The 27,201-nt window shown below is 51.0% G+C and overlaps 9 protein-coding genes across 9 annotated transcripts; 2 read left to right on the top strand and 7 right to left on the bottom strand.

The window, feature by feature from the left end:
* Positions 1-701: 701 nt before the first annotated feature.
* Positions 702-1,013, bottom strand: CTAM01_14132 (uncharacterized protein; the record flags this gene model as incomplete). The annotated part of the gene is made up of 3 exons (XM_060530133.1): positions 702-731; positions 794-817; positions 882-1,013. 3 exons carry the CDS (start codon positions 1,011-1,013, stop codon positions 702-704), a joined length of 186 nt encoding a protein of 61 aa, XP_060375270.1.
* Positions 1,014-1,786: 773 nt separating this feature from the next.
* On the bottom strand, positions 1,787-3,242 carry CTAM01_14131 (uncharacterized protein; the record flags this gene model as incomplete). The annotated part of the gene is made up of 6 exons (XM_060530132.1): positions 1,787-2,150; positions 2,219-2,311; positions 2,364-2,481; positions 2,541-2,651; positions 2,724-2,988; positions 3,072-3,242. 6 exons carry the CDS (start codon positions 3,240-3,242, stop codon positions 1,787-1,789), a joined length of 1,122 nt encoding a protein of 373 aa, XP_060375269.1.
* A 2,036-nt stretch (positions 3,243-5,278) lies between these two features.
* Positions 5,279-6,796, top strand: CTAM01_14130 (uncharacterized protein; the record flags this gene model as incomplete). The annotated part of the gene is made up of 6 exons (XM_060530131.1): positions 5,279-5,508; positions 5,563-5,671; positions 5,747-5,887; positions 5,945-6,290; positions 6,346-6,538; positions 6,601-6,796. The coding sequence occupies 6 exons, from the start codon at positions 5,279-5,281 to the stop codon at positions 6,794-6,796; spliced, it is 1,215 nt and encodes a 404-aa protein (XP_060375268.1).
* Positions 6,797-7,072: 276 nt separating this feature from the next.
* CTAM01_14129 (NCS1 nucleoside transporter) lies at positions 7,073-8,874 on the bottom strand (the record flags this gene model as incomplete). Its single annotated transcript, XM_060530130.1, has 3 exons — positions 7,073-8,327; positions 8,390-8,660; positions 8,715-8,874. The coding sequence occupies 3 exons, from the start codon at positions 8,872-8,874 to the stop codon at positions 7,073-7,075; spliced, it is 1,686 nt and encodes a 561-aa protein (XP_060375267.1).
* Positions 8,875-9,704: 830 nt separating this feature from the next.
* Positions 9,705-12,882, top strand: CTAM01_14128 (hydantoinase/oxoprolinase; the record flags this gene model as incomplete). Its single annotated transcript, XM_060530129.1, has 3 exons — positions 9,705-9,759; positions 9,886-11,802; positions 11,861-12,882. The coding sequence occupies 3 exons, from the start codon at positions 9,705-9,707 to the stop codon at positions 12,880-12,882; spliced, it is 2,994 nt and encodes a 997-aa protein (XP_060375266.1).
* A 258-nt stretch (positions 12,883-13,140) lies between these two features.
* Positions 13,141-14,643, bottom strand: CTAM01_14127 (uncharacterized protein; the record flags this gene model as incomplete). Its single annotated transcript, XM_060530128.1, has 4 exons — positions 13,141-13,705; positions 13,762-14,257; positions 14,311-14,347; positions 14,410-14,643. 4 exons carry the CDS (start codon positions 14,641-14,643, stop codon positions 13,141-13,143), a joined length of 1,332 nt encoding a protein of 443 aa, XP_060375265.1.
* Positions 14,644-17,888: 3,245 nt separating this feature from the next.
* CTAM01_14126 (uncharacterized protein) lies at positions 17,889-19,858 on the bottom strand (the record flags this gene model as incomplete). Its single annotated transcript, XM_060530127.1, has 2 exons — positions 17,889-19,174; positions 19,234-19,858. 2 exons carry the CDS (start codon positions 19,856-19,858, stop codon positions 17,889-17,891), a joined length of 1,911 nt encoding a protein of 636 aa, XP_060375264.1.
* A 1,548-nt stretch (positions 19,859-21,406) lies between these two features.
* CTAM01_14125 (HET domain-containing protein) lies at positions 21,407-23,626 on the bottom strand (the record flags this gene model as incomplete). Its single annotated transcript, XM_060530126.1, has 1 exon — positions 21,407-23,626. One exon carries the CDS (start codon positions 23,624-23,626, stop codon positions 21,407-21,409), a length of 2,220 nt encoding a protein of 739 aa, XP_060375263.1.
* Positions 23,627-24,848: 1,222 nt separating this feature from the next.
* Positions 24,849-25,844, bottom strand: CTAM01_14124 (glycosyl hydrolase family 61; the record flags this gene model as incomplete). The annotated part of the gene is made up of 1 exon (XM_060530125.1): positions 24,849-25,844. The coding sequence occupies one exon, from the start codon at positions 25,842-25,844 to the stop codon at positions 24,849-24,851; it is 996 nt and encodes a 331-aa protein (XP_060375262.1).
* Positions 25,845-27,201: the final 1,357 nt, after the last annotated feature.

Here is a 27,201-nt window from a genome sequence, read left to right as displayed (position 1 = left end):
CTAAGTCACTGAAGCCGATTCAGTGACGGATAAGCGACAAAGTGATAGAGCCTGGCAGCACCGGGAAATTGCTGCAGTGAGTCAGACTCAATAACGGAGCGGCCTTCATCACCGGCTGCCGACTACCGGCGCTTCGGCACATCGGCCAAAGCCTTTCCTGCCGGCCGATGACTGCGCCCTAGAGTGGAGACCAATCTTCGTCCGTCGCGCCCTAGACGGCATTTGCTTGCTTAGATTTTCACTTCATAATGATACAAGCAATGGCAAACATCTTTGCATATGATTCAAAAGCCCATGTGGTTGTCCTGATTCCAAGGGTGTGAAAGGCCAGAACCAATGACAAGATAGAGTTGAGAATCCCAAGCAATTACATCTCCAAGGTGTGGACACTGGAATACCAGCAACTGAGCGCCAGGGGAGGCAGTTGAAACGATGCTTGATTCCTTACTGCCAGTGTCTACACCACATAGATTATTCCAGAATCCCGCTTCGATCAAACGCAAAACGGTCAAACAGCCGAGCACATCGCATGTCAGCTTTGCGGCTAAAACATCGTGTCTGAGCGCTCCAAGACCAACACTCCCCGGACTTCCGCCAAGATCCGGGAGCCAACATCACGACTGGAAAGATGGGATAGAATTGAGCCACGCTGATTCAAGCGAATCGAACTGAACATTAATGTCGTATGGTATCATTGATAATTACATGATGCAGATTCCTCTGTTGCATTCCTAAATAAATTCGGAGCAGTTAGCTGTTTGCTCCCGTATCGGATTATCGAGACAAGACCAACCCCTTTATCGCGAGCGACGCAGATCTACACATCGCCAGATTAGCCGAATTGCGCTAAAAAGTCCAGTTGGGTAACATTGGTCACCTACACAGTTCTCGGCTCGGTCGTGTCGGCAGCACACCTGACCTTCTTGGGGATATACGGCGCGCTTCGTCAGCAGAGCAGGGCTTGCGGCCGTCGCAGCGGCAGCGAGTACGACGAGAGATAGAAAGAACTTCATCTTGGCAACGAGGCTAAGTAGAACCGTTGAGCTACTGGATAAATTGTCGCGTGATCAGGATCGAAAGACAAGGGAAACGAGCGTGAAGAAAAAAGGCTGCTATTTAATGTCTTCTCATTACGGAACCGCGGTCTCAACTTTTGGCACAGGCTTTGCATGCGTTTTCAAGCAATTGAAACTTGTACGGCAGCGCATTGTTCTGCGCTCTGACGAAACTTCACGTTGTCGGCTATCAGCCGAACGCTAATCATTGCGAGTCCATGCGTGTACGACTCTTTGATAAAAATCGTCCTCAGCGCGTTTGGGAATCTGAATAAGTTCCCCCAGCACATGTCCAGGTGCACAGTCAGCGGATCTGTTGCTCCAGTCAGCATGACTTCCAGCTCGACGAATTCTCTGGAGAGGATGGCTGAGTTGTTTATATCAATGACGTCAAGACTCGGTTGAATATCACAGCTTCAGCGACTTTGAGTATCCGTTGGTTTCTTGGAGCTGACAGCAAGAGATGGCATTCAGTGAGAGAAATTGGCGTTCGAAGAAGGCATCATGTCGAAAGGCTAGTACGCATGGCCACTAGGTAGGTTAGAGAGCCCATCTCATCTTCCTGCATCCCCCCCATGGTGATTTTCGCACAGATGATATGATCCTAGGCCAATAACACGCTTCAATATTGGCAAAGTGGGACATTCGGTAGGTTCTTGCAAGAAAAATATTGACTGAGACCAACTCATATCAGCGAAGAGGACTTCCTCGTTCCGTTGCATATGCCCCCGCTATACAAGATCTTTAGGGCTCTTCTGCCGTTCGTCTACGAAGACAGACACCTGCATCGCCTTTGTGATACCTTCACCACCACTGCCGTGGTCCGGAATAATGCTTTCCTCCGAGCCCATCTTGGATCCAAAGCCTGAGCGAATCGCCGCTGTATGTCGAGACTGGCTAAACATCTCGAAGTTTCCTTCTGGAGTGCGCGCCCTTCTTGACTTGCTTGCATTCTTGTTCCGCATGTACCCATCATTGTTGTACTTTGACGAGTTGTATTGTTCGGCTGACGACCCAGAGAGTATGGCCTTGAATAGCGGCTTGAGACATGGTATCGAGGCTGCAATTATCGCTGTGCATATTTCGACGGTCGTCCTTTGAAGCGCAGATTTTAGAAAACGGGGGCTCGTCGTTGAAGGCCATTGAGATTGCCGAAAGCTTACCAGATTGTTATGTCAGTGCTGTTGAATAGAAAGTCTCCGTGCTTCCCATAACCCGACAGGAAAGATATCTTGATAACTGCTGCTATAGTCGCACTGGGAATGGCTGTTAGCGAGGTCGAGCTTCACGCTCGCGCAGAATACTCACAAAATCCCGAGAGAAAGCACTCCGATGACGGCAGATTTGACTTTCCAATTCAGTTGCACCTTCCACATGATCGGTACTGGTAATAGAGCGAAAAGAAGATCGGTGAAGACAGATACACCTTGCAACTGTTAGTCTAGAGACACGCGTAGACGTGAAGAGGGGCGTTGTGTAACTTACTCGAGTTGAAGAAGGCGGCGAACTTGAGATCTGCTTGCGGAATGCACTTTCCGCCTTCAATAGAGAAATCCCAAGTGAATGCTAACGGCTGGCATTGGAAGAAGACGGTCACTAAGTGATATCAGCGCGAGATCGGAATGATCCCTCCATTCAGACTGGAGATTTGGACGTCGATCAACCCACAGAAGTTACCAAGTGCCGAAAAGACCGTAAAAATGATTATTCCCCAGATGACGTGTCGAAATTTTCCCGATGGCGTTATCCGCAGAAGAAACATGCCTACACTAACTTTGGCCAAACACAGCGCAATGAGGCACAAAGGCTGCGTGACGAAATTGAGGTGAAGGCCTGTGACGATGTTGCTCTTCGGTTCGATGTATTGGATGTGTCGGCCTGCGCCATACTGGACTTCGGGAATGATGACCATCATTTCTGCGAAGATAGTGACCTTGACAAAGACGTTTTCCTTAGCTTCATCCTTCTTACAACCTAGTCCGCACCTTCGCCGACAAGCCGAACAAGAGATCTTACCGTCGCTGCGATCATGAAGTAGTCGTCGAGGCCGACAAGCCGGACCATTTTCGCCCTAACCCATATTCTCAAGATGACAACGGCCACCGAAAGGCCGACCAGAGTTCCGCACACTACGAGGATCTCGCTGCCTCTATTGATGTCGGGTGGAAAGGGGACCGAGTCGTCCATGGCGGACTAGCCTGCAGGGACAACCTTGGAAGCAGTGATTCGGAAGTGCAAACAAGACTTCTTGGTGATTGAACAAAGTCTTGGTTTCCTTCCCCAGCTCAAGATGGCCCGCATCAGCTGGGCCACGCTGTCACTTTGTGGCACATGGCTCATGTTTTCCTTTCACCATTTGAGTTATCTCCTTTAGGTTGAAGGCCTGGGAATATAATGATATTTGCCCACTCTCGGTGATTGACTCAGTATCCTGCGAAGAATTTGACACCATATTCCAGGGGTCACCGTAGATCAATCAGAGCTGCGGAGTACATCTTGTCAAAGTTGGTCAAAGTTTCCAACATGGTTCATCTTTAAACAGATCCGCATCCGTACCACATCACGAACATGTTGGCAGGGGTGGCATCCTTCAACGGGTCTATCAAAGTGCCTATCTCATATGCACCTGCAATCCAGCGAATGGATCTCTCACCACAAGAATATGTTAAAACAGGACTTGTCGTGCTCGCAATGGGATCCGATGTGGTGGTGCATCATTCGGAGATCAGGCTGCATCTGTACATTTACTTGCCAAGATCCGATTGCGGCAGTCAGTACTGCCGGCTCAAGAACCGTTGGCTTGGGTCAGGGGTAAGTCATGCTCAGGATAACACAGTAGCAGCGATTGGTAGGTACCAACACTCATTGAATCTCACAGTTGCCCTGCTCGAGAGGTTATTCTCGACTTATTTTCGACGGGGACAGCCGCGTCGCATGCTAGCTGCCTTTTGCGACATTAACGTGTCAACTGGGCCTTGCCAACTGGGTATTATATATGACCGAAAACTTTGACCGGCCTGGCATCGTCTGTTCTGTGATGCCTGTAGTGTAATTGCACATTGCGCTTTTCAAGCTACGAATACTCACCAACTCGTCCTTCACCGGAGAATTGATCGCTGCAGTGACGAATGCAACTAGGCACAGTGCAAGGATTGAACCGACGGGATACTGGAACGATCAATGCGTTCCATCGTGTTCATGTTGACGCAACTTGTATTTTTGATCAGACGCTCCACACTGAACTCACACAATACACATAGAATTTCCCCTCGGGTTCGAAGCCTTGCGGCAGGAATACGTAAAAGAACCTGGCTTTGGGATGGCTGAGCGGAATCTCTTGACATCTACTTCTTAACGTTCATTTCAAAGCGATAGGTCAAGCCCGGGGTCAGGAAATTACCCGAGTAGGCTCCATGACCGAGGTACTTCAGGTCTCGGGCAACTTGAAGCCCCGGAAGACAGAACGGCTAAGAAGTGACTCATGGGGACTACGACGAGCAATGCAATGGCTAGGAAAGACTCTGTCATTCCAATACGACTCGAACAACTTGACCATATACATCTTTGAGGGTGGTGTGCTGGCCATCAAAGATTCTTGAGTATGCGCCGTCTATTTGCTGACCCCGGCGCCCCGCTCTCCCCCCGGTATATCTAAAGGTGTCTGCACCGGGATGAAACGGTGGCTGCTCTTCTGTAGAATGCTGCTATGCCGTATAGAGGTAAGTACCATGGTGATGGAGCGATACATAGCCACGGTTACCAAGTTACAAACATGCATGAAGACAATTAGGGTGCGGGTACGGCAGGGCGGCACAGGCGGAAAGTGAGGTAAGCATGCGGTGAGCTTGGTGAGGTCTTTGAGATAGTTGAAATTTGAGTTGGTTGGTTCGGATACAGCCAGACTTCTCGCCTTGCCACTCCACCGCAACATCGCAGGCATCTTGCATACAGCGCCGCAGACCTGCATCGGTTGCCGACTCAAAATGATTTAGCATATTTTGATCGAGCCACTGAAGCTTCCTATCGAAATGACTGTGGAAATTCTCCAACTTACCGGCATGGTGGTCCGCAAGACCCCTGCTGCGTGCGCTACTACGCTCGCCTTTATTAGTCTCGGCAACTGCTGGTCAGTGCCGCTGTCTCTCCCAACCTTTGTCGTGACCAGAGCGACAAACACCTTCTTGTGATCTGCATCTCATTTCAATTTGACAGAGCTGTGCAACATGAAAGTTTCGTCCGTCATCTCATCAGCCGCACTGGCATCGGTCGTGTTCGCCGCGCCTTCGGTCAAGCCACGCGGCGACTCAACCACAGACGGGGCTCAGTTTGCCGATCTCACTGCCAGCATCCAAGCCAATGTGTTCAAGTCACTAGATGAGCGGGAGGCCAGGTTGAAAAAGCGCGGTGAATCAGCCAACTGCACGACAAGCAACATGGTCTTCCGTCGGGAGTAGTAAGTGCTGGAACTTGGGCTCAATATCCTAGCCGATGACTGACAAACAAATAGTGGCTCGCTTTCATTGACCGAGAGACTTTCTTATGTGAAAGCCGTCAAGTGTCTTCAAAGCCTGCCGCCACGAACGCCGGCTAATGTCTCCTCTGGTGCTCGATCTCGGGTATGTAATATCATCCCACGGCTTTGTCCGAACTTTTTTGCGCGGTAACCCGGACTCGACTGACTCGCTACACAGTTTGATGACTTTGTCGTGACCCATATTCAGCAGACCATGACGATCCACTACACGGGTAACTTTATGCCATGGCATCGCTGGTTCGTGCATCTCTACGAGAAGGCTTTGCGCGAGGAATGTGGCTACACCGGCTATCAACCTGTGAGTTTAGACCAAATCTTGATGGTTGATTTCCTTTCACTTATTGTGAGATATCAGTACTGGGACTGGCCTAAGTACGCTTCTGCGCCTGAATTATCCCCTATCTTCAACGGGGACCCTTACAGTCTCGGCGGAAACGGCGAGTACATCCCCCATGATGGGCCTGTCATTGAGCCTCCCGTGGGAATTGGCGGCTCAAGCATCCAGCTGCCTGCTGGTGTCGGCGGAGGTTTCGTGACTACTGGGCCTTTTGCAAACATGTCTGTCAATCTTGGCCCGGTCGGTGGCCTTGAGGGCACGGCGCCCGGGCCGGACGGTGGCCTGGGCTACAATCCTCGCGGTTTGAAGCGCGACGTGGGCCCGGCTATGAACCAAAGATACGCGAACTACACAACGGTGTTGAGTGAGTACCTCTGCCAGCGCCTATCAAGTGATGACCGATGCTGATGGACCCTCAGACTTGTTGCTCAAGCCCAACATCTCGGAATATAGGCTTTTGAGCGAGGGAGTTCCTTACACCCCTGAGATTGGACCTCATGGAGGAATGCACTATGCCATCTCCGGTGATCCAGGTGCGGACCTTTTCACGTCCCCTGGCGACCCTGCATTCTGGGTTCATCACGGTATGATGGACCGCATGTGGACTTTTTGGTAAGTCTTCCATTCGGGTAAATCATGGTATCCAATGGACTCTTCTAACATCTGGCTCTAAGGCAAGCGCTGGATCCTGCCGCACGTCAACAGGAATTGAACGGAGGTGATTACGGTCACATTACCTGGGCCAACAGCCCGCCATCCGCGAAAACTCAACTCACGGATGTCATTGATATGGGATACACGGGTCCCTCAATCAAGATTGCAGATGTGATGGACACCTTGTCAGGACCATTCTGTTACTTCTACCTTTGAGTATCCGACAAACACGGCAATGCCGACACAGCTCAGGGTCTGGACGAACATCGGCTGCTTATTCGATGAACATGGAATGATAGACTGAAAGGTATTACATAGTATCTAATGATGTAAGTATGAAGCTATGAAGATACGATATCACGCGATGAAGGGTGGCGATCTTGATGTATGCTGCATGAAGACGATAATAACACGCTATAAGACGCATTTCCACTTCCTTTTGAGCAAGCTATCTAAGTATTGTAGGGCATTAAAGTACCCAGCACACCTCAACTAACCCAGCATAGACTTCAACCATGTTGGAGGCCCCTTCTCAGAGTCGTGCCCCTCAACACCCTTATGCGAGCCCTCGATGATTTCGGTATCAAGCGGCAAAACTCCCAGCTTCCTTGCTTCGTCATCAGTGAAAGTCGCATAGTAGTCCACCTCATCAATAACACCGGCTTCAGGAGGGGGCCAGATGGTGTTGATGCCCAGATGTAACAAGAACGATATGGCGAAACCTAGTGGAAACGCTAGGTAGTAAAGATTGATCCAGCCCTCAGCAACTTTGACGCTATCAGGTGTAACGCTAGCAGCAAAACCTGGGAGCTGTGTCGCAAAGCCGCACACCCAGGCGACGAAGGTTCTAAGGTTGAACCCCTTGCAGTAGTAGAAAGAGCCATCTGGACGAGGGTGGTAGAGGTCTGACAGCTTGATTCTGCGTTTGCGGATGATGAAGTAGTCGCAGATTTGGATGCCGATGATGGGACCAAGAAAGACACTGTAAGCGGAGAGAACGCTGATGAAGACCGCCGCCGATGACAAGAGTTCCCATGGGCAGAGCGCAACACTCAGCACGAGACCGATGTAAGCGCCGCGTCTGATGTTGATGTACCGACAGAACAGACCAGACAGATCCATGCCAGCGGAGAAAGCATTATCAACAGAGTTGATACTCAGTTGGATACAGAGGAGACCAAGCCCAGCGAAAAAGGCGCCTGCGCGGCTTTTGGCGTTGTAATTCGAATCTAGCCATGCTTGGACGATCAAGGGCGGGTTCCAGATTGGCTCGCCGTAGATGACGCCAGTTGCCGAAGCTGCCAAGCAGCCAAAGGTAGGGAAGATGGCTCCAAAGAAGATGATGCTGAACCATTGTCCGAAAACCTGGTCTCCAGGCTTCCGAGCAAAGCGACAGTAATCCGGCTGGTTGGTCAATCCGACAGCAATACTACCGATAACGGTAGTGATGCCATGGACGATTTGCCAGCCGAGTTCGCTTGAGGACATTTGCTTTGACCCTTGGCGGACTAGAGACCCTGCTTCGCCGGCTGTTGCCAGAGCCCAAATCATGATGGATATTAGTGTTATTGAGGAGATGATGTTGAAAGCCAGAAGGAGTTTCTGGATCCTCTCAGGCCGAATGTAGAGGATGGGAATAAGGAGCACGTTGAAAATGATCCAACCGATGAAGTCTTTGGTGGTAAGGTGTGAGGACTCGGGGAACACGTTGCCTAATGATTCGAACGATGGGAAAATTGCCGAAAGACTGAAATTCGCAAGCATTAGGTCACACAGAGGCGATTGATGTTTTGTTTGAGAGGTACTCACCAGTTGACAACTGTCAAACCTCCGGTCCACGACTGCACAGCAAACCACACCAAACTGAGAATGATTCTCTGAATGAGGATTATGTACTGCCCGTACACGCCCCAGATGTACCGGGAAACGACTGGAAATCCGATGTGCCAATGTGCGCCGACATGTCCGTTAAAGATGGCAACAAGGGCAATAATTACTTTGCCAATGACAATGGCAATCACGCTTTGCCAGACAGAGAGTCCAGCAGCGACGAGAGATGCTCCGAGTTGCCAATTGGAGACTATCACTCTGTTAGCTTGCCCAATGAGTTTATCATGAATAACTTTTCACTGACTTGCAACCTGGTTAGTCAACCAGAATGATATGAAAGTTGAAGTTGTCCATCTTCTACGGTTTGGAGGAAGGGGTCTGATGTCTTCGTTAATCCACACGTTTGATTCAGCTACATCAGTGTCGGGCAGCCGAGCCCATCTCAAAAATCCACGGAGACTCATGGTAATAGTAACGAATCCATGGGACTTGCACAAAGACTCCCAATGACTTCGCGGCCGGGTGAGGGACATTCGCTTGGTTTAATGATTCCGCAGGCGACGAGAGTCCACGCTCACGCGCATCCTGGATGCAGTTCCTCCATATCGGTAATGCTTCTGGTACGTTGCATTGGCGCCCGCTTGGCAGACCTTCGCGTCATCCAAAACCTCGGCCGATAACCTAGACACCCGCGTTTGGTATGCGTAGCTATCAACTTAGGCTATTTCTTATCGTTGGAGAATGCCTCCAAACACACCTTAGGTGTGAAGCTCTTATCATAGTTTCACGCGAGGGTGGAGCAAAGCCGGTGATAAGAACGGCATTGGGCAAAGTCTGGAGATCAACAAACCCAGGGGATCCAAGTTTACCCCGCAACATCATCGTTCGGCATCTGGTGTCCGGACCTCTAACTGCATGGTTGCACGGAGTAGCCAAGCGGCTGTACCTGCCCGATTATCATTCATTATCTATCCTTTGCGCCGTCTTAAAGACTAGTGGCAGACAGTATCTGGCCGTGGCCGTGGTCTTGGGAGCCCATTTAACCGCTTCATCCGCTCAGACGGCATGCCTGTGGGATGATCTCCGACGATACGAGCTTTGGCCAAGAGCTTGCGACGTTGCCATTCGGGGTTTGCTGACACGAATAGCTTGGAGCTAAAGGAATGAGCGCTGATTAGGTATATGAGACTGGGACAGTCATACCCAACTAAGTGATTGAACTGAAGACCTGGAGAAGAGCAACAAGCTGATGATATCGCAACAAACAGAGCTGTTGTGCGACCAAAGTACCAACATGGGAGAGATGCCACCATCACAACGTACTGTTCGAATTGGAGTTGATGTTGGAGGTGAGTCTGAAAGCTCCAACCGTCAGCTCAAAACACAATGAGTGTCTCAACCCGGAAACAAAATTTTACATATTGAAGAGACTCAATTTCTCAAAACGAGACCTCGCTGATAATGTGTTTTCGAAGGAACGAATACGGATGCCGTCGCAATCGATTTAAGTCTCCAAAATACTGCGGACCGCGGGGTTCTAGCGCACTTCAAAACTCCCACCACCCCCGATGCAAGCGCAGGCATCGAGACCGCCGTAAGCACTGTGCTCGCCGCCGCCGGCTTGACAGACTCGCCGGAACGAGTCGCAAGTGTGACCATTGGAACAACACACTTTATCAATGCAGTCATCGAGCGTGATGTTCGCCGCCTGCAGCGTGTGGGCGTTCTACGGCTCAGCAAATCCTTCTTGCGCGAGGTGCCCGCTTTCGCCGAGTTTCCTCCAGACCTAGCAGCTGTGATCCAGTCTTACGTTGGCATTGTCGACGGAGGATTACACATTGACGGCTCACAAGAGGCGCCAGTGGTAGAATCTCAGGTCGTTGCCGAGTGCGCCAAGATCCGCGAGAGTGGCGTCGGCGCTGTTGTAGTATCTGGTGTCTACTCACCTATCGACGAAGTCTTTGGGCAAGAGGAGAAGGTTCGCGACATCATTCTCCGCGAAGTACCTGGCGTAGATGTTGTGTGCAGCAAGGAGGCGAGTGCGAGCATTGGCTTCATTGAGCGAGAGAATGCCGCTATCCTGAACGGTGCTATCTTGCGCTATGCAAGGAAGACTGTGAGCAGATTCCGTCTCGCAATGAAGAGACTTAACCTCTCTTGCCCTCTCTTCTTGACGCAAAACGATGGCACCATCCTTGACGCGGCGTCTGCGGCCAAGATCCCAATCCGCACGTTCTCGAGCGGTCCCACAAACTCAATGCGTGGAGCTGCTTATCTCGCGGGCCTAGACACTGGCGGTGATAGCTCTGCTATAGTGGTAGACATTGGCGGGACAACATCTGACGTTGGCGTCCTGCTTCCTTCAGGCATGCCTAGACAAGCATCGGCGTATGTCACCGTGGCTGGAGTAAGAGTCAACTACTCGATGCCTCACCTCCACTCCGTCGGTCTCGGAGGAGGTTCCATTGTCAGAAACGTGGATGGCAAAGTCAAAGTCGGCCCAGAGTCTGTCGGACTTGAGCTGACCACACGCGCACTTGTCTTTGGCGGGGATGTTTGCACGACGACGGACATCGCAGTCGCAGCCGGCAAAGCAGTCGTGGGCACAACTGAGCACGCCAACAGCCTAGACTCTGCTTTTGTAGAAGAGGCAATCCTCCGCATCAAGGCACTGCTGGAGGGTGCCGTTGATGTTATCAAAACTTCACCCGACCCTGTCCCGGTCCTCCTCGTCGGTGGAGGCGCCATTTTGTCACCGGAAAGCCTGAAAGGTGCCTCCAAGCTCGTCCGACCGCCGTTCCACGATGTCGCCAACGCTGTCGGAGCAGCCATCGCACGTGTATGCGGCGCTGTTGATATCGTGCAAGGTACAACTCACCAGACAGAAGGGCAAGCCATCGAGAACGCCAAGAAGATGGCCGTCGAGCGCGCTATTGCTGCTGGTGCGATCCCGGAAAGCATCAAGATTGCCGAAATCGAGACGATGCCACTGCAATACGTCGCCAACCAGATCCGAACACTTGTCAAAGCAGTTGGTGACATTGACCTCCATGCCAAGTTGGAAGAGGTTCTCGAGGACTCGGAGGAAGAGGACGGCGAGGAGCAGGTTGAAGCGACTAAAGACTTGACGCGGGCAACCGTGGAGGAAGAAAAGACTGACCCAGCCAAGTACAAGCCGACCGTTACTCGGAATACAAGCGGTGTTTTGGAATGGCATATCACTGAAACTGACTTGGAGTATCTTGCCGATGGCTGTTACGTGCTGGGATGTGCAGGTGGTGGAAGCCCGGCCGCGTCGAAGATCCAGCTTCGGAATATGCTCAGAGCCGGACACAAGATGCGTGTCATTGAGCCATCCTCACTGAAGGATTCAGATGTCATCTACTGGGGTGGTAAGTAGACTGATCTCGTTAACGCATGGCGTCTTAGTGATTGACTAACTTCGACCAGGCCACATGGGTTCACCCGCTGTCTCCATTGAACGACTGCAGTCCATCGAGACGGTAGACGCATTCAAGGGCTTGATGGAGTACCTTCGCCATGACAAGTTCGATGCCGTGATGGGTCTCGAGATTGGTGGTGCCAATGGTCTCGAACCTTTCCTCGTTGGCTCATCCCGATTCTACGACAGTCCCATCATTGATGGCGACTGGATGGGTAGAGCGTACCCAACGTACTGGCAAACGACGTTGGCCGTACATGCCCCTTTGGAGCTGGTGCCGTGTGCCATCGACTCCGGAGACGGCAAGACAATCGTCATGACCAGAGCGCCCAACGACGAAATCGTCGACCGCGCTCTACGCGCCTCCTGCTCTGAGATGGGTTCTCGTGTAGGCATGGCAGCCAAGCCTACTACCACCGATAAGGTCAAGAAATTTGGCGTTCTGAATACTGTATCTCTTGCATGGCGTATTGGGCGCTGCATTGCTCTCTGCCAAGCAACCAACACCATGAGCACGATCGCCGAGTCCATCATCAAAGAAGCCGGTGGTCTTGAGGCTGCCAAGGTCTTGTTTAGGGGCAAGATTATGAAGGTCGAGAGGCGGCTTTTCAAGGGCCATTCTTACGGTGAGGTGCATATCGCCGCCTTTGAAAGCGGCGATGAAGACGAAGCTGCGAACAACAAGGAGAGGGTTGCTGCCGTCGCACAAGGGGGCACGATGAAGATCCCTTTCAAGAACGAGAACATCCTGGCCGAGCATGCTGATGAGGGCGGCAAGACTAGCATAGTGGCTGCTGTGCCGGATCTGATCTCAATCTTGGACAACGAGTCGGGCCGGGCTCTCGGAGTGCCTGAGTTCAAGTACGGGTACAGAGTCACCGTGATTGGTATTACTTGCTCGCCGCGATGGACCGAGACTCAAGCTGGTCTAGAGATTGGTGGACCGAAGGCGTTTGGGTACGACATTGACTACAAGCCGCTAGGGAAGTATGTAGAGCCACGAAGTGTGCTGGAAGAATACTCCGACTAGGTTTAGCAGTACCATGCGTTGGAGATTTCGGGACCATCTTAAGCAGACAAACAGAATTAGATTTGTAAAACTACGCTTGAACCCGCGCAGAAGGTAAATATCTGGACAAGACCTCTAACTAACGAAAGAAACGAATGACAATAAGTAGAGGTAAAAATGGGGTATAACATGAACCAAAATAAGACACGAGGAAAGGAAACATCATCCTCACATCAATACAACTAAGACAAACCTGAACAAAAGAAATAACTCATCCTCTTAATCCTGGTCTGGGTTAGACTTGGAACTAGAGGGCTTCTCGAACGTGACCTCCTGAGTCACCACAGTCGTAGTCCGAATATGCCCCCTGATATGCTGACCATCCATCACACTGTCTCTCTTGCTCTTCACCCGAGACATTTTGTCGAGGCTTTCGGGTGCTCCTGTGCTAACGCTGACGGTGTACTCAGCCGACGTCTCGCTCTCTTGACCGGACATTTCAACTCCGTCTTGGCGATTCAACCCCTCTGTGCTGCTCATAGGGCGGTGGAATCCCAGCCCGTGCATAAAACTGGCCCTGTTGTTTCCTTCGCTTGGTTGAGCATACGGATTACCGTATTTCGATGGCCTGCCACTACTCCTGAACTGCAGTGAAGACGCGTTGAAGAGGCGTGGCAGCAGAGTAACGAATATCGGTCGAAGGGTAGGAAGACATGCCGCCAGGATGCCGATGGCGACCTCGAGGAAGGACCATGTGGCGGCGTCCACGTTATCCCAGTACGGGTCTTTTGTATCTGCAGCAACGCGGAGGGTTCGGATTCTGAGTGCAGAGATGATGCATGTGCTGTTGAAAAACGACTTAGAACAATAAATATCAGCGGAGTATGGATAAAAACTTACAAGAATCCGAGACAGAAGACAACGAGCAACATTCGCTTCTGCTTGCGAGGAAGTTGCAGTGAGTTGATGACCGGAATCGGCATGCTGAAAATGGCAAAGTCGGCTACGAGGTTGACTCCGGCCATGGTGTACCAGATGGCAAGGAAGTCTATGCAGCGGCCTTCGATGGTCGGATCCCAGAAAGCGGCTACGGGAAGACACATCATTGGTAGAAGGAAGGAGAGCATGGCAGTCCACGAGATCATAAAGGCAAGACCCCACAACGTCAACTTCTGCATAATGTCGATGGCGAAGATGCGGCGGTATTGCAATAGGATGGAGATCTTGACGAGGCAGGTCGCGATGTTGTACACGATGATCGAGGTGTAAAAGGACTGATGTTGTTGTGAGTATAGACTCGGCGGTGAGTTGATCGCGATAGGATTTACCTTCATGTATGGGACGTAGTCCTCGGGTGGAGGAACCCATGAATGAAAGCCAAGACCCCATTTGCTCTCTTCATTGTCGTTAGTAAGAGACTCGAGATTGTGAGGTATCAGATGGACTTACCAAGCCCAATGGCAACAGCTGATCCGATAAGGAACATCTGAGAAAGTAATGATATGAGCCAGCAAGTCTTTGACTCAGGAAGATGTTGTTATTGCTCACCTGGGCAACCACCATCACCGAGTCGTCCAGCCCAAAAGTTCGCAGCATCCTAACCCTGGTGTAGACCCGGAGACTGACCGCCGCAGTCGACAGAACGGATCCAACAGCCAGAATAGCAACAATCTCTCCAAATCGGGATTGGCCATCGAGGGCATGGTCGACGGTGCTGACGGAGGCCTGTTGTTGAGTCTCTTGTATCGCATTGAGGTTCCTGACCAAGACGTTCGCCGCCATGTTTAACAGACCTCCAGATGATTTGCGTAAGTGGCGTAATTTGAGTTGATTTGTGAAGAACCAAGAAGAAGAAACAAGTCTCCCTCTATGATCAAAGAGCAGAGGCCTTCAGTCATCCTTATTGTATTCTCTCACCTCGCCTGGGAAATTTGCCCACCTCAGATCGAAACCCCAGCAGCCACAAGCCGTGTTTCTACCTGCAGTGGTGCAATTTTCGACTTGTTGGGTCATCTCTGCAGACATGGATACTCCCACTCGGTTGAACGTCGTAATAGAGGCTGAGTGGGAAGAGAGCGTGCACTAGTCACTTAGTCGATGGCCCAAGATCTTCCGTGGGGTAGCATTGGTGCCCTTGAGGCAACTCTGACAGGGGTCGGCCAGGATGAAGCCGTAAGAAACCAATCCGGGGAAGGGAATGAGATTCCGCCAAGCGTCGCGATGCAAGGGTCAACCCTCCATCTATACGACCTCTATCCCGATTTCCAACAGACTCGACACGCAAGGTGGCAGGCCGACATGGCCGCAACTTCACGAGGAGGGGGAGGTGCTCCGGACGCACTTGCTGTCCAATTGCGGCTGCAGTCTCGACTGGGTTACAGATCGCTAGATGCCTGTCTGAAGGATTGCTGCAGAACATAGGGCCCGAACTTGCCCCTGAATCCAGCAGTAATGGATTGCGTAGCGCGGTATGTGAAATGTACCAATCGGCGACCAGGCTGCTTGTCGCGAATCCTGCGCGTAGCCGAGTCTCGGAACTTTATTCGACGCAACCTTGGAGTGAAGAGCGGACTGTCGCCAGTTCGGGTGGCCTTTGCATGTTCGGATGAAGACTCCCGCTAGATCCGGTGGCTTGAGAAGGCGGACTTGGTCTCGTTTGTGTGTAGCCGCCGACTGAGCAGAATACTAAGTATCGACGCCGTTGAGTCGGCACCGGGAGCTGTCACAGATCGCGGCCGACCGTGCAACCTTCAACGTCGGCACTAGCAACCAGGGTTGGAAAAAATACTACTAGTATTTAGTATTAGTCTAGTCTAGTACTAGTAAGTCTAGTATTAGTCCACTCTTTAAAATACTAGACTAGTATTAGTATAGCTAGTACTAGACTAGACTAGTATTAGTATACTAATAGTATACTAATTAATATAAAATATACTATTTATAGTAATTTTATTACTATTTTTAGAAATTTAAATATTAGTTTTAATTTATTATGAAAAAAGTCTAAAAAATATAATAAAAAATATTGCTATAGTAAATATAAGTAAAACTATTTAATTAAAAAATATATATAATTTAATTTTTAAATTCTTAAAAAAATTAATAAAAAACTAATATTTTAAGTATATTTTATTTAAATAATAGTATTTAAGCTTTTAAAACTATATAAAAGAAGCTTTTTATAGTTTTATTTTAATATATATAAGTATTTATAGCTTATTATTAATTATAAATTTAAAAATAATTTTTTCTAAATATATACTAATTAGTATACTAATACTAGTCTAGTATAGTATTAGTCTAGGCCGTACTATACTAGTTTAGTATTAGTCCAGGCCGTACTAGACTAGCTTAGTATTAGTCCAGGCCATACTAGACTAGACTAGACTAATTTCCAACCCTGCTAGCAACAGTGTGTATCATCGATCTCAAACCGACTTCTTCTTTCGCTGGGCTCATTTCGTGCGTGCAACCTTGGCGGGCGCCCACCCGACGGCACGCTTTGAGTTGCGCCTTGGATCAAATGTCTGTGAGTTGGTCTCGTTGCTAGCGTCAACGGTCGCTTTTGGAGGCCTGCCTCACGCGCACGTCCTGGGCAGCTCTGTATCCGTAGCTCGGCGATGGCGCAGACACGCGAAGTCCACGTGGTATTTGGGAAAGATTGATCAGCAAATGCAGGAACATCAGGAGCTCTTTGAGAGTTGAGACATTTTCGCACTGCAGTATCAGCCATCATGTGTGAGTTTGTGATCTTGGCAGAGTTCAATAGTGAGCAATAACCCTTCGAGATCGCAATTCAAGTGCCGATCAACTGCAGTTTGAGAACAGACGACAGGCATATTTTCTCCACGTCGGAAAGGACGGCTGCTACGGAGGCGGGGGAGATCGTTGTGCCAAAATCATTGATGAGCCCTATCAAGACAGAGAACAAGGTCAGATTTCGTCATTCAAAAAACACCAGAAGTATAATTTGAATACCGTCGAAATTGTCAGGTGCAGGGTAGTGAATAAAGATTGACAGGGGCAGTTGCCGATTTCCCAAGCCCACGTATGCACTCGACAAGTACGCCTACGACTGTGTGAGCATGATAGGTTGCATCAGATGAGGATAGATCAACAGATGAGCCAGCAGCATTGGCCTAGCTCTGTCCTGAAGGAGACGGCAATGCGTTCAGAACGACTAATTGGTCTTCAAAACTCTTCATTCAGTCCCAATAGGGAATGCGGCAACTTTCAGCAGTTCCATTAAAGTGACGATCTCTTCTCGTTAGTCGTGAGACCTAGCGGTCAGGCCAAAGAAACAAAAGAGACGTTACTCCACAATCGAGGGCTTTTTGGGGGCCAAGGTTGTAGCTGGGGATAAATATTGACCAGGGATGCGCGAAGATATCCACAAATACCGCCCGAAACCATGCTGCAAATCGCAGATCACCACTCTGCCGATGTTTTGCTGATTGCAATCGCAATTCTCAGGAGGGCCTCACGGGCCATGTGAGCATTCAGTTAAAGCTCGGGAGTGCTTGACTTTGATCAGAACTCATGCAATTGAGCCTGAAGAGCATCGATGATCCGGGAGAACCGCCGCTGATGAACTGAAAGATCTGGGGTCTAATGGCTCTAAGGGTTGAGTTTTCGACCCTGGATCCGATTTGAGCCGTTAAGATTGATGGATTCATTGAAGCCCGCAACACAGACCAAGTGGGCAGTAAAGTCGCCCGTAGCTAAGCTCAAAGATGTATAGATAAGTAAAGTAACAGACAAAACAAGATTTCAGCCCATGGTTCGGTCACAGAATATCCCGAGTTTCGATTCCACGGTCACACTTTCTCCGGAATACCTGACCCAGGCCGGCCCCACTCTGATCCGCCCGTTACCGGCGCTGCGCGGTTGTTGACGGCGATAAAGGCCCGATAGTCACGGTGAAAACAGCAGGCAGGAGAATGGCCGTAATAACGGGTTCAAGTGAGAGAGCTTCAGAAAGGAATTTCATTACGCCTGAACTAAACGCAGCAAGCAGTACAAGTTATTCACAGCTTGGGAACACCTCCCGTCGTTCCTAAAGTCTTAGTGTGGCTCTTGTTCTGATCGATACCCTCCTCCACCGCCTTGATCTGCAATGCCAAAATCTTAGAGTAGTAACGAAAAATTGCGAGATTGCCGCCCATGAACCAGAAGCCAGGGTGCCCCGTTGGCCGCCACATGGTCCTGAACTCGCCCTCCTCGTCCCACCCCCACACATCGCCAACACGATCGGCGAGCTCGTCGCCAAAGATGTTGCGCGCCTCGGTGCGCATGTTCTGGTATCCCGTCGCGAAGATGATCTCGTCGCCCTGAAGCTCCGAGCCATCCGCGAACTTGAGACCATTGGGGAGAACCTCTGTGATCTCCTGACCGCTCTTGATCTTGATCTCGCCGTCGATGATGAGCTGGCTGCATCCGACGTCGATGTAGTAGCCGCCACCACGCTGGAAATACTTGACGAAGAAGCCGCCTCCGCTTGGTCCCATGTCTAGGTTGAAGCCGGCTTTTTGGAGGCCTGAGAGGAGCTCGGCGTCGTTGGCATTTTGTACTTCCGTGGTGCCGACTTGGAGCGATTTGAAGAGCTCAGCGGGCAAGCTCCATAGCCACAGGTCGGCGTCGTCAACTGGGGGTGAGTCCTCGTCGTAGAGGCCTTTCAGACCAATGTCCGTGATTGAACTTGAGGAGACGACGGAGGTTGAGCTACGCTGTACCATGGTGACATCGTATCCTTGTTCGTAGAAATCCTGTGCAATGTCGTGACCCGAGTTGCACGAACCAACGACAATAGCCTTCTTGCCCTTTGAGTTAGGCCTGGCGCCCGGGAACTCGGAGCTGTGACAGAGGCGATCTCCCTTGAATTTGTCCATGCCCTTGATACTAGGGAAGAACATCTTGCCAGAGTGGCCCGTCGCCTGTATGACGTGGCGAGGGTGCAAAGTCCGAGTTTCCTTGGATCCGTCGGGCTTTTGCCTGTCGAGAGTGACGGTCCACTGCCTCTTGGAATCATCCCACGACGACTTTGTGAGGGTTGTTGACATCCAGACGTTGAGCTCGAGAAGGCTGGCGTACGCCTCGAAGAAGTCTCCCATCTTATCCTTGGGCGTGAATACGGGCCAGTGACTTGGGAAGTTGATATACGGTAGGTGATCGTACCAAACCGGGTCGTGGAGAACAAGTTGGTGATATCGCTTGCGCCAAGAGTCACCGATGCGCTGATGCTTGTCTACGACAAGGGCATTGATTTTGAGCATCTTCAGCCGAGCGGCAATCGTGAGACCAGCTTGGCCGGCACCTACATCACTGTCAGTATCATCCGATGAAAAGCTGAACGCCCGAGGTCAAAATGCTTACCGACAATCACCACCGTAGGCTCGCTATCAACGTAGTTGACGCTATCTTCTCTCTTCTCCTTCCAATTCTTGCTTTCTCGCTTCTGGACGTGGTCAACACCCTTCTCTCGTCGGTGCCGAGTAGGCTCTTCGTGACCCGCGATTTCGCGCAAAGTCGTAAAGAATGTAAAGATCTCCCACTTATCGCCAGACTCAACCATGCGCACGACACCCTCGCCAGGTCCGACATCCGTCTTGACCTTGATGAAGTATTGCAGGCATTGGACCTTGCCATGAGCATCGAGCGGCGCAAAGTGAGGTGCTCTGTAGGCCGTGGATGTATCGATTTGCACCTCCTTGAGCCGGCACGCCTCGCTGAGGAAGCTCTGGATCTTCTCCCTACCCTTGAGGGTGCGGAGGTCCCATGATAGCGCTAGGTGGTCCCTCCAGTAGCCGTCAGCGACGAAGAGTTGTGCGAGCTTGTTGTACTCCTTGGAGTTCAGTGCAGCGTTGAAGGCGTTGATGACATCTGTCGCGGCCTTCCCCGCATCAACCGATGTTGAGCGAACAGATGGGGGATACTCGCGGGGTGGGAGGTTGACTGAGCCCGGCTCGATCCGTTCGCTTCGCGGAAAGGATCCTGCCATTGTTTCGAGGTATTTGGTCGAAGGTGGTGTTGTAGTATTCGATGGTCTGCCTGCAGATGCTTCTGGGAAGGATTGGTGTGGGAATGCCTTCAAAGGAGGGTCGCAAAGGAGACTTTATGCAGGACGAGAGATCTTCATCCCCAGTGACAGCTTCCCTTCCTCCGCACCGGAGGGCTGAGTCGTGACATCACCTGACAGCTTTTGACGCGACAACGCATTTTGAGGGGGTCCTCCGGGGATAGATCGGGCAAAGAAATGAAACTCTGTCGCACACAGTCCACGAAGTAATGGCGTCCTGCTGTGCCGCCTTAGCTCTCAACAGTTTTCCCATCCGTAGTGGTTTTGTGGAGTTTAGAGGCGCCAAGGGCCGCACATTGTCTCTCAGTTGCAGACGATAGCGCGCAACCGGCTTCCTCGAATGCGGGGGAACGGGGCAACTGGGGGATTCAAGGCTGATCCAGCGGGCAAATCATAGAGCTTCAGGATATTTCTGCCAAGTTGGACGCGCTCTGCTTGGATGGATTAGCTTGAACTCTGCCTTGATACGGGCTGTTTGGACCCGCCGGCGGCTCGAATTACCCCAGACTGAGGGGCGTTGACGCAGCTTGTCATCAACTAAGACGGAGCTTCTCCGCACTTGAGGTCGCAGGGTTGGTAAGGGATGGTTGGCCCCCCAAGATCTAGAGACTATGCGAGGTTGCTTCAAACTTTGGTAGAGACCCAAAGGTTTGGGCATTGGATGGAATGCATACTGCCATCTGAAATGATCTGATTTGATCTACATCTCTCTCGAAAGACTTCACACATGCTTGAATCGTTCATCCCACGATGCTAGCAGCCAAAGAGTCAAAGGGTCATCGTTCCGGGTACCTTTTGGTTTGCACATCAGCGTCGGTGGGGGTTGAGTGCGGGGAAAGGCGCGGGATCATGCATGAGAAATCCGGGGCAAAGGAAGCTAAGTCCGTAAAGCACATTTCCGCGTTGCGGCGTTGCGGTTCCGCATTGCCGCCCCGTTGCGGCTCCGGGTGGTGTTTTTCAAATCATCAACCGCTAGTTGTCTGGCGCCTCTTTAGATAAGAGGCTAAGACCTAGTCTATTCGACAGATTCTTCCAGCTGCATAGCGGTTCAGCTAAGGGAATGCACCCGACAGCCTCCCGATGCAAGAGTGTCTGCAAGTTTCGAGATCTACGAGATCTGCAAATCGGACCATCGGAAGACAAAGCGATTTTCCCAGTAAGACAAGTTTACATCCCCTCATAGTAAGGCAATGCTAGGTGGTTTTGAAGCTATTGTCACAATTGTCGATGGGTTTCCTATCAACTGATCGCTTCTCATGACTGCAAGAAAAAATTTTTATGGCATCTGTCAGGCAATGAGTTCATTCCGACCTGGATAAAGTGGGTATCTGACTCCTTCATTCTAGAATGCACGCGCTGCAGATATTTAATCACCTAGTAGACTTATATTACATGTAGTAGTGCGTTGTGACGCATGTAACACAATGTAAGAGTGAGGTTGGCCAGAAGGATTGCGCTCTAGAAAAGCACCTAGTACAACTCAATGAGGCATGGCTGATCTACATCCAAATATTTATGCATTTCCCCTTCGAGACGAATGTCGTGCTCAGCGTATCGCTTCGTCCCATCAGACGTAACACATACCGCCATGCCAATGACACGACCTCTTCTGACCGGCTTTCCGACCACTCTGTGCTGATCAGGTGCAGCCGCGTTCTCTGGAGCTGACTCTTTGGGTCCTGCAACAGGGTAAGGCTTACTCCGTTTTGGATACCTCATCCGCTTTATATGCGGTGGTTCCCTGGGGACTCCAGTAGCTGGGTCAATCGGAGCACAAAAAGGTATAGGGGAATATCGTGTGTCTTCAGGTCCGCGCTCGATCCTCAACACCAACATAGTGGCCATGTGTCGTCCCGTCTCGTCGTGTCGCATGATGCACGAACGCCTCGCGGGATCCTCCTTCAGACGACACACCGGAATCAGGATATCCCCAGGGAAGAGCGTACGAGGACCAAAGCCGTATTCACCTCGAGACCTGAATGAAGGGCTGAGGTCTTCCGGAAGATCCCGTGGCTCTAGACTGAAGAAGACATTTTCTTCCATCATTGTGTAAATTTGGTCTATGAGCTTGGCCTGGTCCAAGGAGAGTTTGTGTCGTTGTAGCTCGCCCAGATTTTTGAGGGTATTTTGGATGAATCTCTCCTCAGGCGGTATCTTGGTGGGGTTGCGAAAGCGTAAAATGGTATGGAATAGCATAGCAATGGTCTCAATCTTGTCCGAGTCGCCCTCTGCATATGGGAAGCTGGGCGGGAAGAACTTGTGCCAGAGTTTGGCGAGACTATTCAACGGAGAGAAAGACTCGGGGTATTCGTCGGGTGCATCCGCGAACATGAAATAATTGACCGTACGGCCACTGGGGCCACCCGAGGAATCGTACCAGCGAATGAATATTCGGTCCTGTTTAAACAAAAACCGCGTGGTACGGTCGTCTGTCCAATTTGGTGTTGCCCCGGGGATCTCTTGCATAACCCATTCGTCTCCGACGGGGTTAACAGGTGGCAAGGCGAATGTGGAGGCGCGCTCCAAGTCCATGACAACAGCAACCTCTGGAAAGCCAGGCTTCTCGGGATAGTCAAAGGCATCGACATTGCTGCTCATGTTGTAGAATGGAAGATTCCTACGCCGTTCTCTGGTCCAATTCGGCACCCACGACGGGTAATAGTCGTCAGATTCATTGAGCGGCCCGAACTCAGCCAAGTGAAGGAGCATCTGCAAAGCAGTCTTCTGGCCGCGCCGGAACATCGCCAGTGCGAGCCTTCGGTACAGAACTGTCCAGTGTTGTCGAAGATCGAGATAGCTTTGCTGGTCCATGATTTGCTCATGGTCTGGTATCAAACCGAACAACGCAGCAATTCTATCTTCTGGCTCCCTACACTTGGCAGCGTGGAAGTTCCAGAGCAGCTGGAGGATCGGCTTCCGCTCTTCGCTCAGACTCTTCATCATCAGGATCTGGTAGTGGTACTGGAACCCGTATAGCTCTTCGACGCATTCCAACTGGCGAGCAGCGGCGACAAACCAAGGCAGACCTAAAGAGGATGTTCCGCAGTGGACTTTGGCCTCTTTGGCTAGGCATGCCTCCTGTATAATCCAACGGCGCGAGAACCAAGGCCGGGAAAGGAAACGCTTGAGTTGAAGGATATGATCGGCCCCAATTTGGCTCTTAGTTATCTTCAATGTTGCTTCAGCCATTATTTTCACTTGTTTTGTGTCCGGGATCGTTTGCATCATGCGTATAGCAGAAAAGATTGCTGCTGTCTTGTCGTCTGGGTCACCGAGCCATATGTGGACTTCTTTCGCTCCTTTGTAGATCCGACCTATGCGAGGAAGTTGTTGCGCTTTCTCGCCAGTATCTTGCTGGTTGAGGCAAATGGCATCTATCCAAAGAGATCTGGTTGTGGACGGCTGCCGTAGAGCTCTCAAGAGTGAATCGACTGTCGGGCTGATGTCGAAAGAGAATGCACCATCAATCAGCAATTGACAAGACGGTGGTGCGTCTCCCCAGGTGTATGAGACGGCCTCAAAATCCTTTTCTGTGCCGAAATTCTTCATCTGCTCCGCTTTGTCATATTGAGCTAAGGAGCATTGCAGAGGAGACTGGGTATCCGCAGCCGGGTCGAGGACGACGATGCGAATCGAGTCCGGGCTCCGTAGAGGCAAATACTGGTATGGAACAATGATATTCGAACCCATTTTGCATAGAAGAGCGAAGCAACGATGATGAACTCTTGACGAGTGAATGATGAGTTGGAATGATATGTTTGCGATGCTATCAATACCAGTGGAGACCAATGCTGATACCCAGACTTTATGGCAATTATGGAGACCTGCTGCATTCACAACTTGATGTGTGATTACATGTACGTACATAGCAGCTGAAGTGACCAGAATGAGGGTTTCACGAAGTATCAAGGCCTTCGATCATGTTCGCATGAACACTTGCCCATTTTGCGTTACAAGAGGCATGTCGCAGTCTGGTGCAGAATTGCATGTTCATGTTAGTTCCCGCAACCGCTCCTAGAAGATTGAATGCATTCCAAGTATTTACAAGCGATTGGAAGGGGTGATAGAAACATCTTATGGTGCCACGAACTAGGACCGGCCTCGGGGGTTACGAAGTGAGTTGTGAGTGACACGAAATCCTCCTAAACTAAGCCATGAAAAGGCCCGGTTTTTGGTCAGATACTCATACGCCTGTCAGAGGAAAATGTGCGGAAAGTTACATGATCGATTGAGACACTTTGCTCAAAGCATTACACAACGAAGATCATGTGCTCAATTGCGAGAATGTTGATTGAGTCTTCAAGTATAGCCCCATCATGGCTTGGAGACACCGGCTTCAAGGGGTTCCACAAGCGTCAAGACGCAGGCTCAAGCTGGTATCGGTCAGTCATCCGATACTTTTTTCCAAGCTTTCCTTCAAGTTACACCCGATCAAAGCCTGACCTCTTGACTAACGCCCATGAAGATGAAGACTGTGAGGATGGTGAGCTGTAGCATCTGAGCCTAGATCAGTCTTTTTTTTTTTCTTTTTTTTTTCCCTTCAAACAAAAAGGGGAATCATTGGCAGCAGGTGGTTGCCTAGCTCAGTTGTGTGACAGAACTTTTGACTAGGTCAACTGTTGTACTATGGCCAACCCCTTGAACACATTCATTTCCAAAGTCAAGTGTCGGCAGTTCACATGACCTAAGGATGGGAAGTGAAGGTTTCATGTGAATGATTCTCATATTTCAAACATGAGGACGCCTTTGTACGAAGGATCGTCCGATATCTAATCGCATTTACATCCAGTGTCTTAAGTCATATGTATATACAAGAATAATGTGTTGAGCACTGCTAATACCAAGTGGTGACAGCATAGCTCAGGGGTTTATGTCCAAAAACTTTTCCAACTTCTCAACTCTCTTGACTGCTTTAGAAGGAAGCAGCACGGGCAAGCTTGCGGCGCATGGAGCGGACGCGGCGGCGAGCAGCAGACTTCTCGCAGTCGTCACCCTCGCCAGCGGCAGCGGTAGGAGCAGCAGAGGGCTCAGCGGGGCTGGTGCTGTTGCCGCCGTTGTAGTCGGGGATGCCTGCAGAGGGAGCGGCGGAAGTGGAAGGGGTGGTAGGAGTAGTGGGGGTGGTGGGAGTGGTGGCACCATCGGAGCCAGTGCAGTCACCGTCGGAGGTCTGGCCGAGAAGGTTGGCAGTGTGGTCCTCGCATCCGGAGAAGGCAACGGGGCCACCGGGGACGGTGTAGTTCTTGGGGGCGGGGTAGTAGATGTTGATCAACAGACCGGGCTCCTCGCCGGTGTAGACGCCGGGGAACTTGACGACGGGCGAGGGGGTCTCGGTGGAGGTACCGGTGACGGAGATCTGAGCGCAAGCGATGTAGAACTGGGCACCGCCCTTGGTGCCGGCGCCGTGGAGGCCAATGTGCTCAGCGCGCATCAGGTACTCGCCGGTGGGGACCTCCTTGGGGAGAGTGAAGGTGAAGTTGTGAATACCGGCGTTGTTGACGTAGGTGGCCCACTGGAGACCAGCCTCGGTGATGTTGGAGGTGGACAGCTCGTAGACCTTGAACCAGTCGCCGTCACCCTTGTAGGAGGCGACACCGGAGGGAGCCTTGGAGAGGTAGACGGCGAGGGGACCAGGGTGGCCCATGTCGTTCTCGACGATGAAGCCGACCTCGTCACCGGCGTTGACGGCCTTGGTCTGGGTCTTTGCGAGGACATCGTCGTCGTTGCCGCCAATGTTGCAGACGATGCCGTCGGAGGTGACGTCGGTGACGGGAGAGTTGGAGTTCTTGGCCTCGCGGACGTACTGGTAGCGCTCGGTCTGCTCACCGTTGACGATGAGAGTAGGGAAGACGTAGTGGGCCATAGCCTGGGGCACGACGGCCGCGGCAGCGAGGAAGGCGAAGGAGCGCATCTTGATTTTGTGTTGTGGGTTGGTTTGGTTTGGTGAAGACCGGGTGGTTGGAAAGATTGGACAGGAAGAAAATGAAGAGGTTGATTTTCCACCAGGGAATGAATGAAAGTGAAGTTTCAAAAAAGAAAGAAAGTGGTTTGTACAATGACAAAAGACACAGCGATGGTTGAGAACGAATAGAGAATAGAGAAAAGATGAAAATGGTGAGAAGAAATGGTTGTCTTATATCGAAGATATCTCACCACCCCTAGCGCACTAAGATGATGGGAACCAAAGACTGTCAGCCGCCATGATCTATCATCCCACCCACATTGCTGATGAGATTTATCCCCACATCATGGCAGACTACCCTCATCTGGACAAAACTTCAGGCATCATGGACGCGAAAAGGGGTGGTGAAAGGGCAAGGATGGCCAAAGGAGCTCGACCTTGTTGCCTCGCCCAACCAGGATCACACGATAGGAGTAGGCTTCAGTGACGATTTGGTCGAAGTGCTCTTCGTTTGAAACATTGGAGCAACATGTACGCGGGATCCATTTCCCACCAAACACGGTCGTCGACGCCGGCGAACACCCCTGGATTGGGGTCGCAACTAGAGTAAGATTGACGACATTGACCCCTGGGCTGCTCACAAGCCGCCCACGTTGTCGAAATCTGTGGAAATACAGTCGCCAAGCTTGGCTCATGCGCCGATTCCCCTTCTGCTCCTGTTCATCTAAACTCACAGCTCGCTTGCAGCACATACCCTTGTAGGTGAACCTGGCCCGAGCTGGTCGAAGCCCCGAATCGGTCGCTTGTAGATTGTTCTACATCCACAGTGGTCGCCCTTATTCGTCCTAGCCGCTGGCGGCTTTCTGCGCCTGCATGCCCGTAACGGCGTGAAAGGCTTGTCGGGGTTTGGCCGTTGGCGAACTTGGTGCTGTCAATTTCGGTCGACAAGCCCGGTTTGCCTGTCAATACCCGTTTATTGGTACTCTGTGCTCTCGGCTTGATAGTTCTGGACTTTCTTCACCTGGCGAATACTCGAAACTATGCCGTATGGCCAGTTCCACGCATCCCGGAATTCAAAGTCTTTACAAAGCCATTACAAAAACATTTGAGCCCGCGAGAAGAGTAAGTCAACATACCCACTTCCTGGCACCCCCCTGTTTCTGGCACCACAAAAACGATGGGATCACAACCCAACCTCCTCATTACTATTAACTATTGATCCTCAACCACACCCACTACAATACAGCTGCCAGCCTCACTAGGGCATTCAGAGTCGCTGGATTCAGCCGTGATAACCTCCTTTTCACCCGCTTCGATTTGAGCCCGATGGATATCCCTGATGTTCGCGAACTTCGTATTGGGATCG

The sequence above is a fragment of the Colletotrichum tamarilloi genome (assembly GCF_030869305.1).
Source record: "Colletotrichum tamarilloi strain Tom-12 chromosome Unknown Scaffold_114.1, whole genome shotgun sequence".
Taxonomy (NCBI): domain Eukaryota; kingdom Fungi; phylum Ascomycota; class Sordariomycetes; order Glomerellales; family Glomerellaceae; genus Colletotrichum; species Colletotrichum tamarilloi.
Note: the sequence above shows the minus strand (reverse complement) of the source record. Positions and strands in the feature narration are given on the sequence as shown.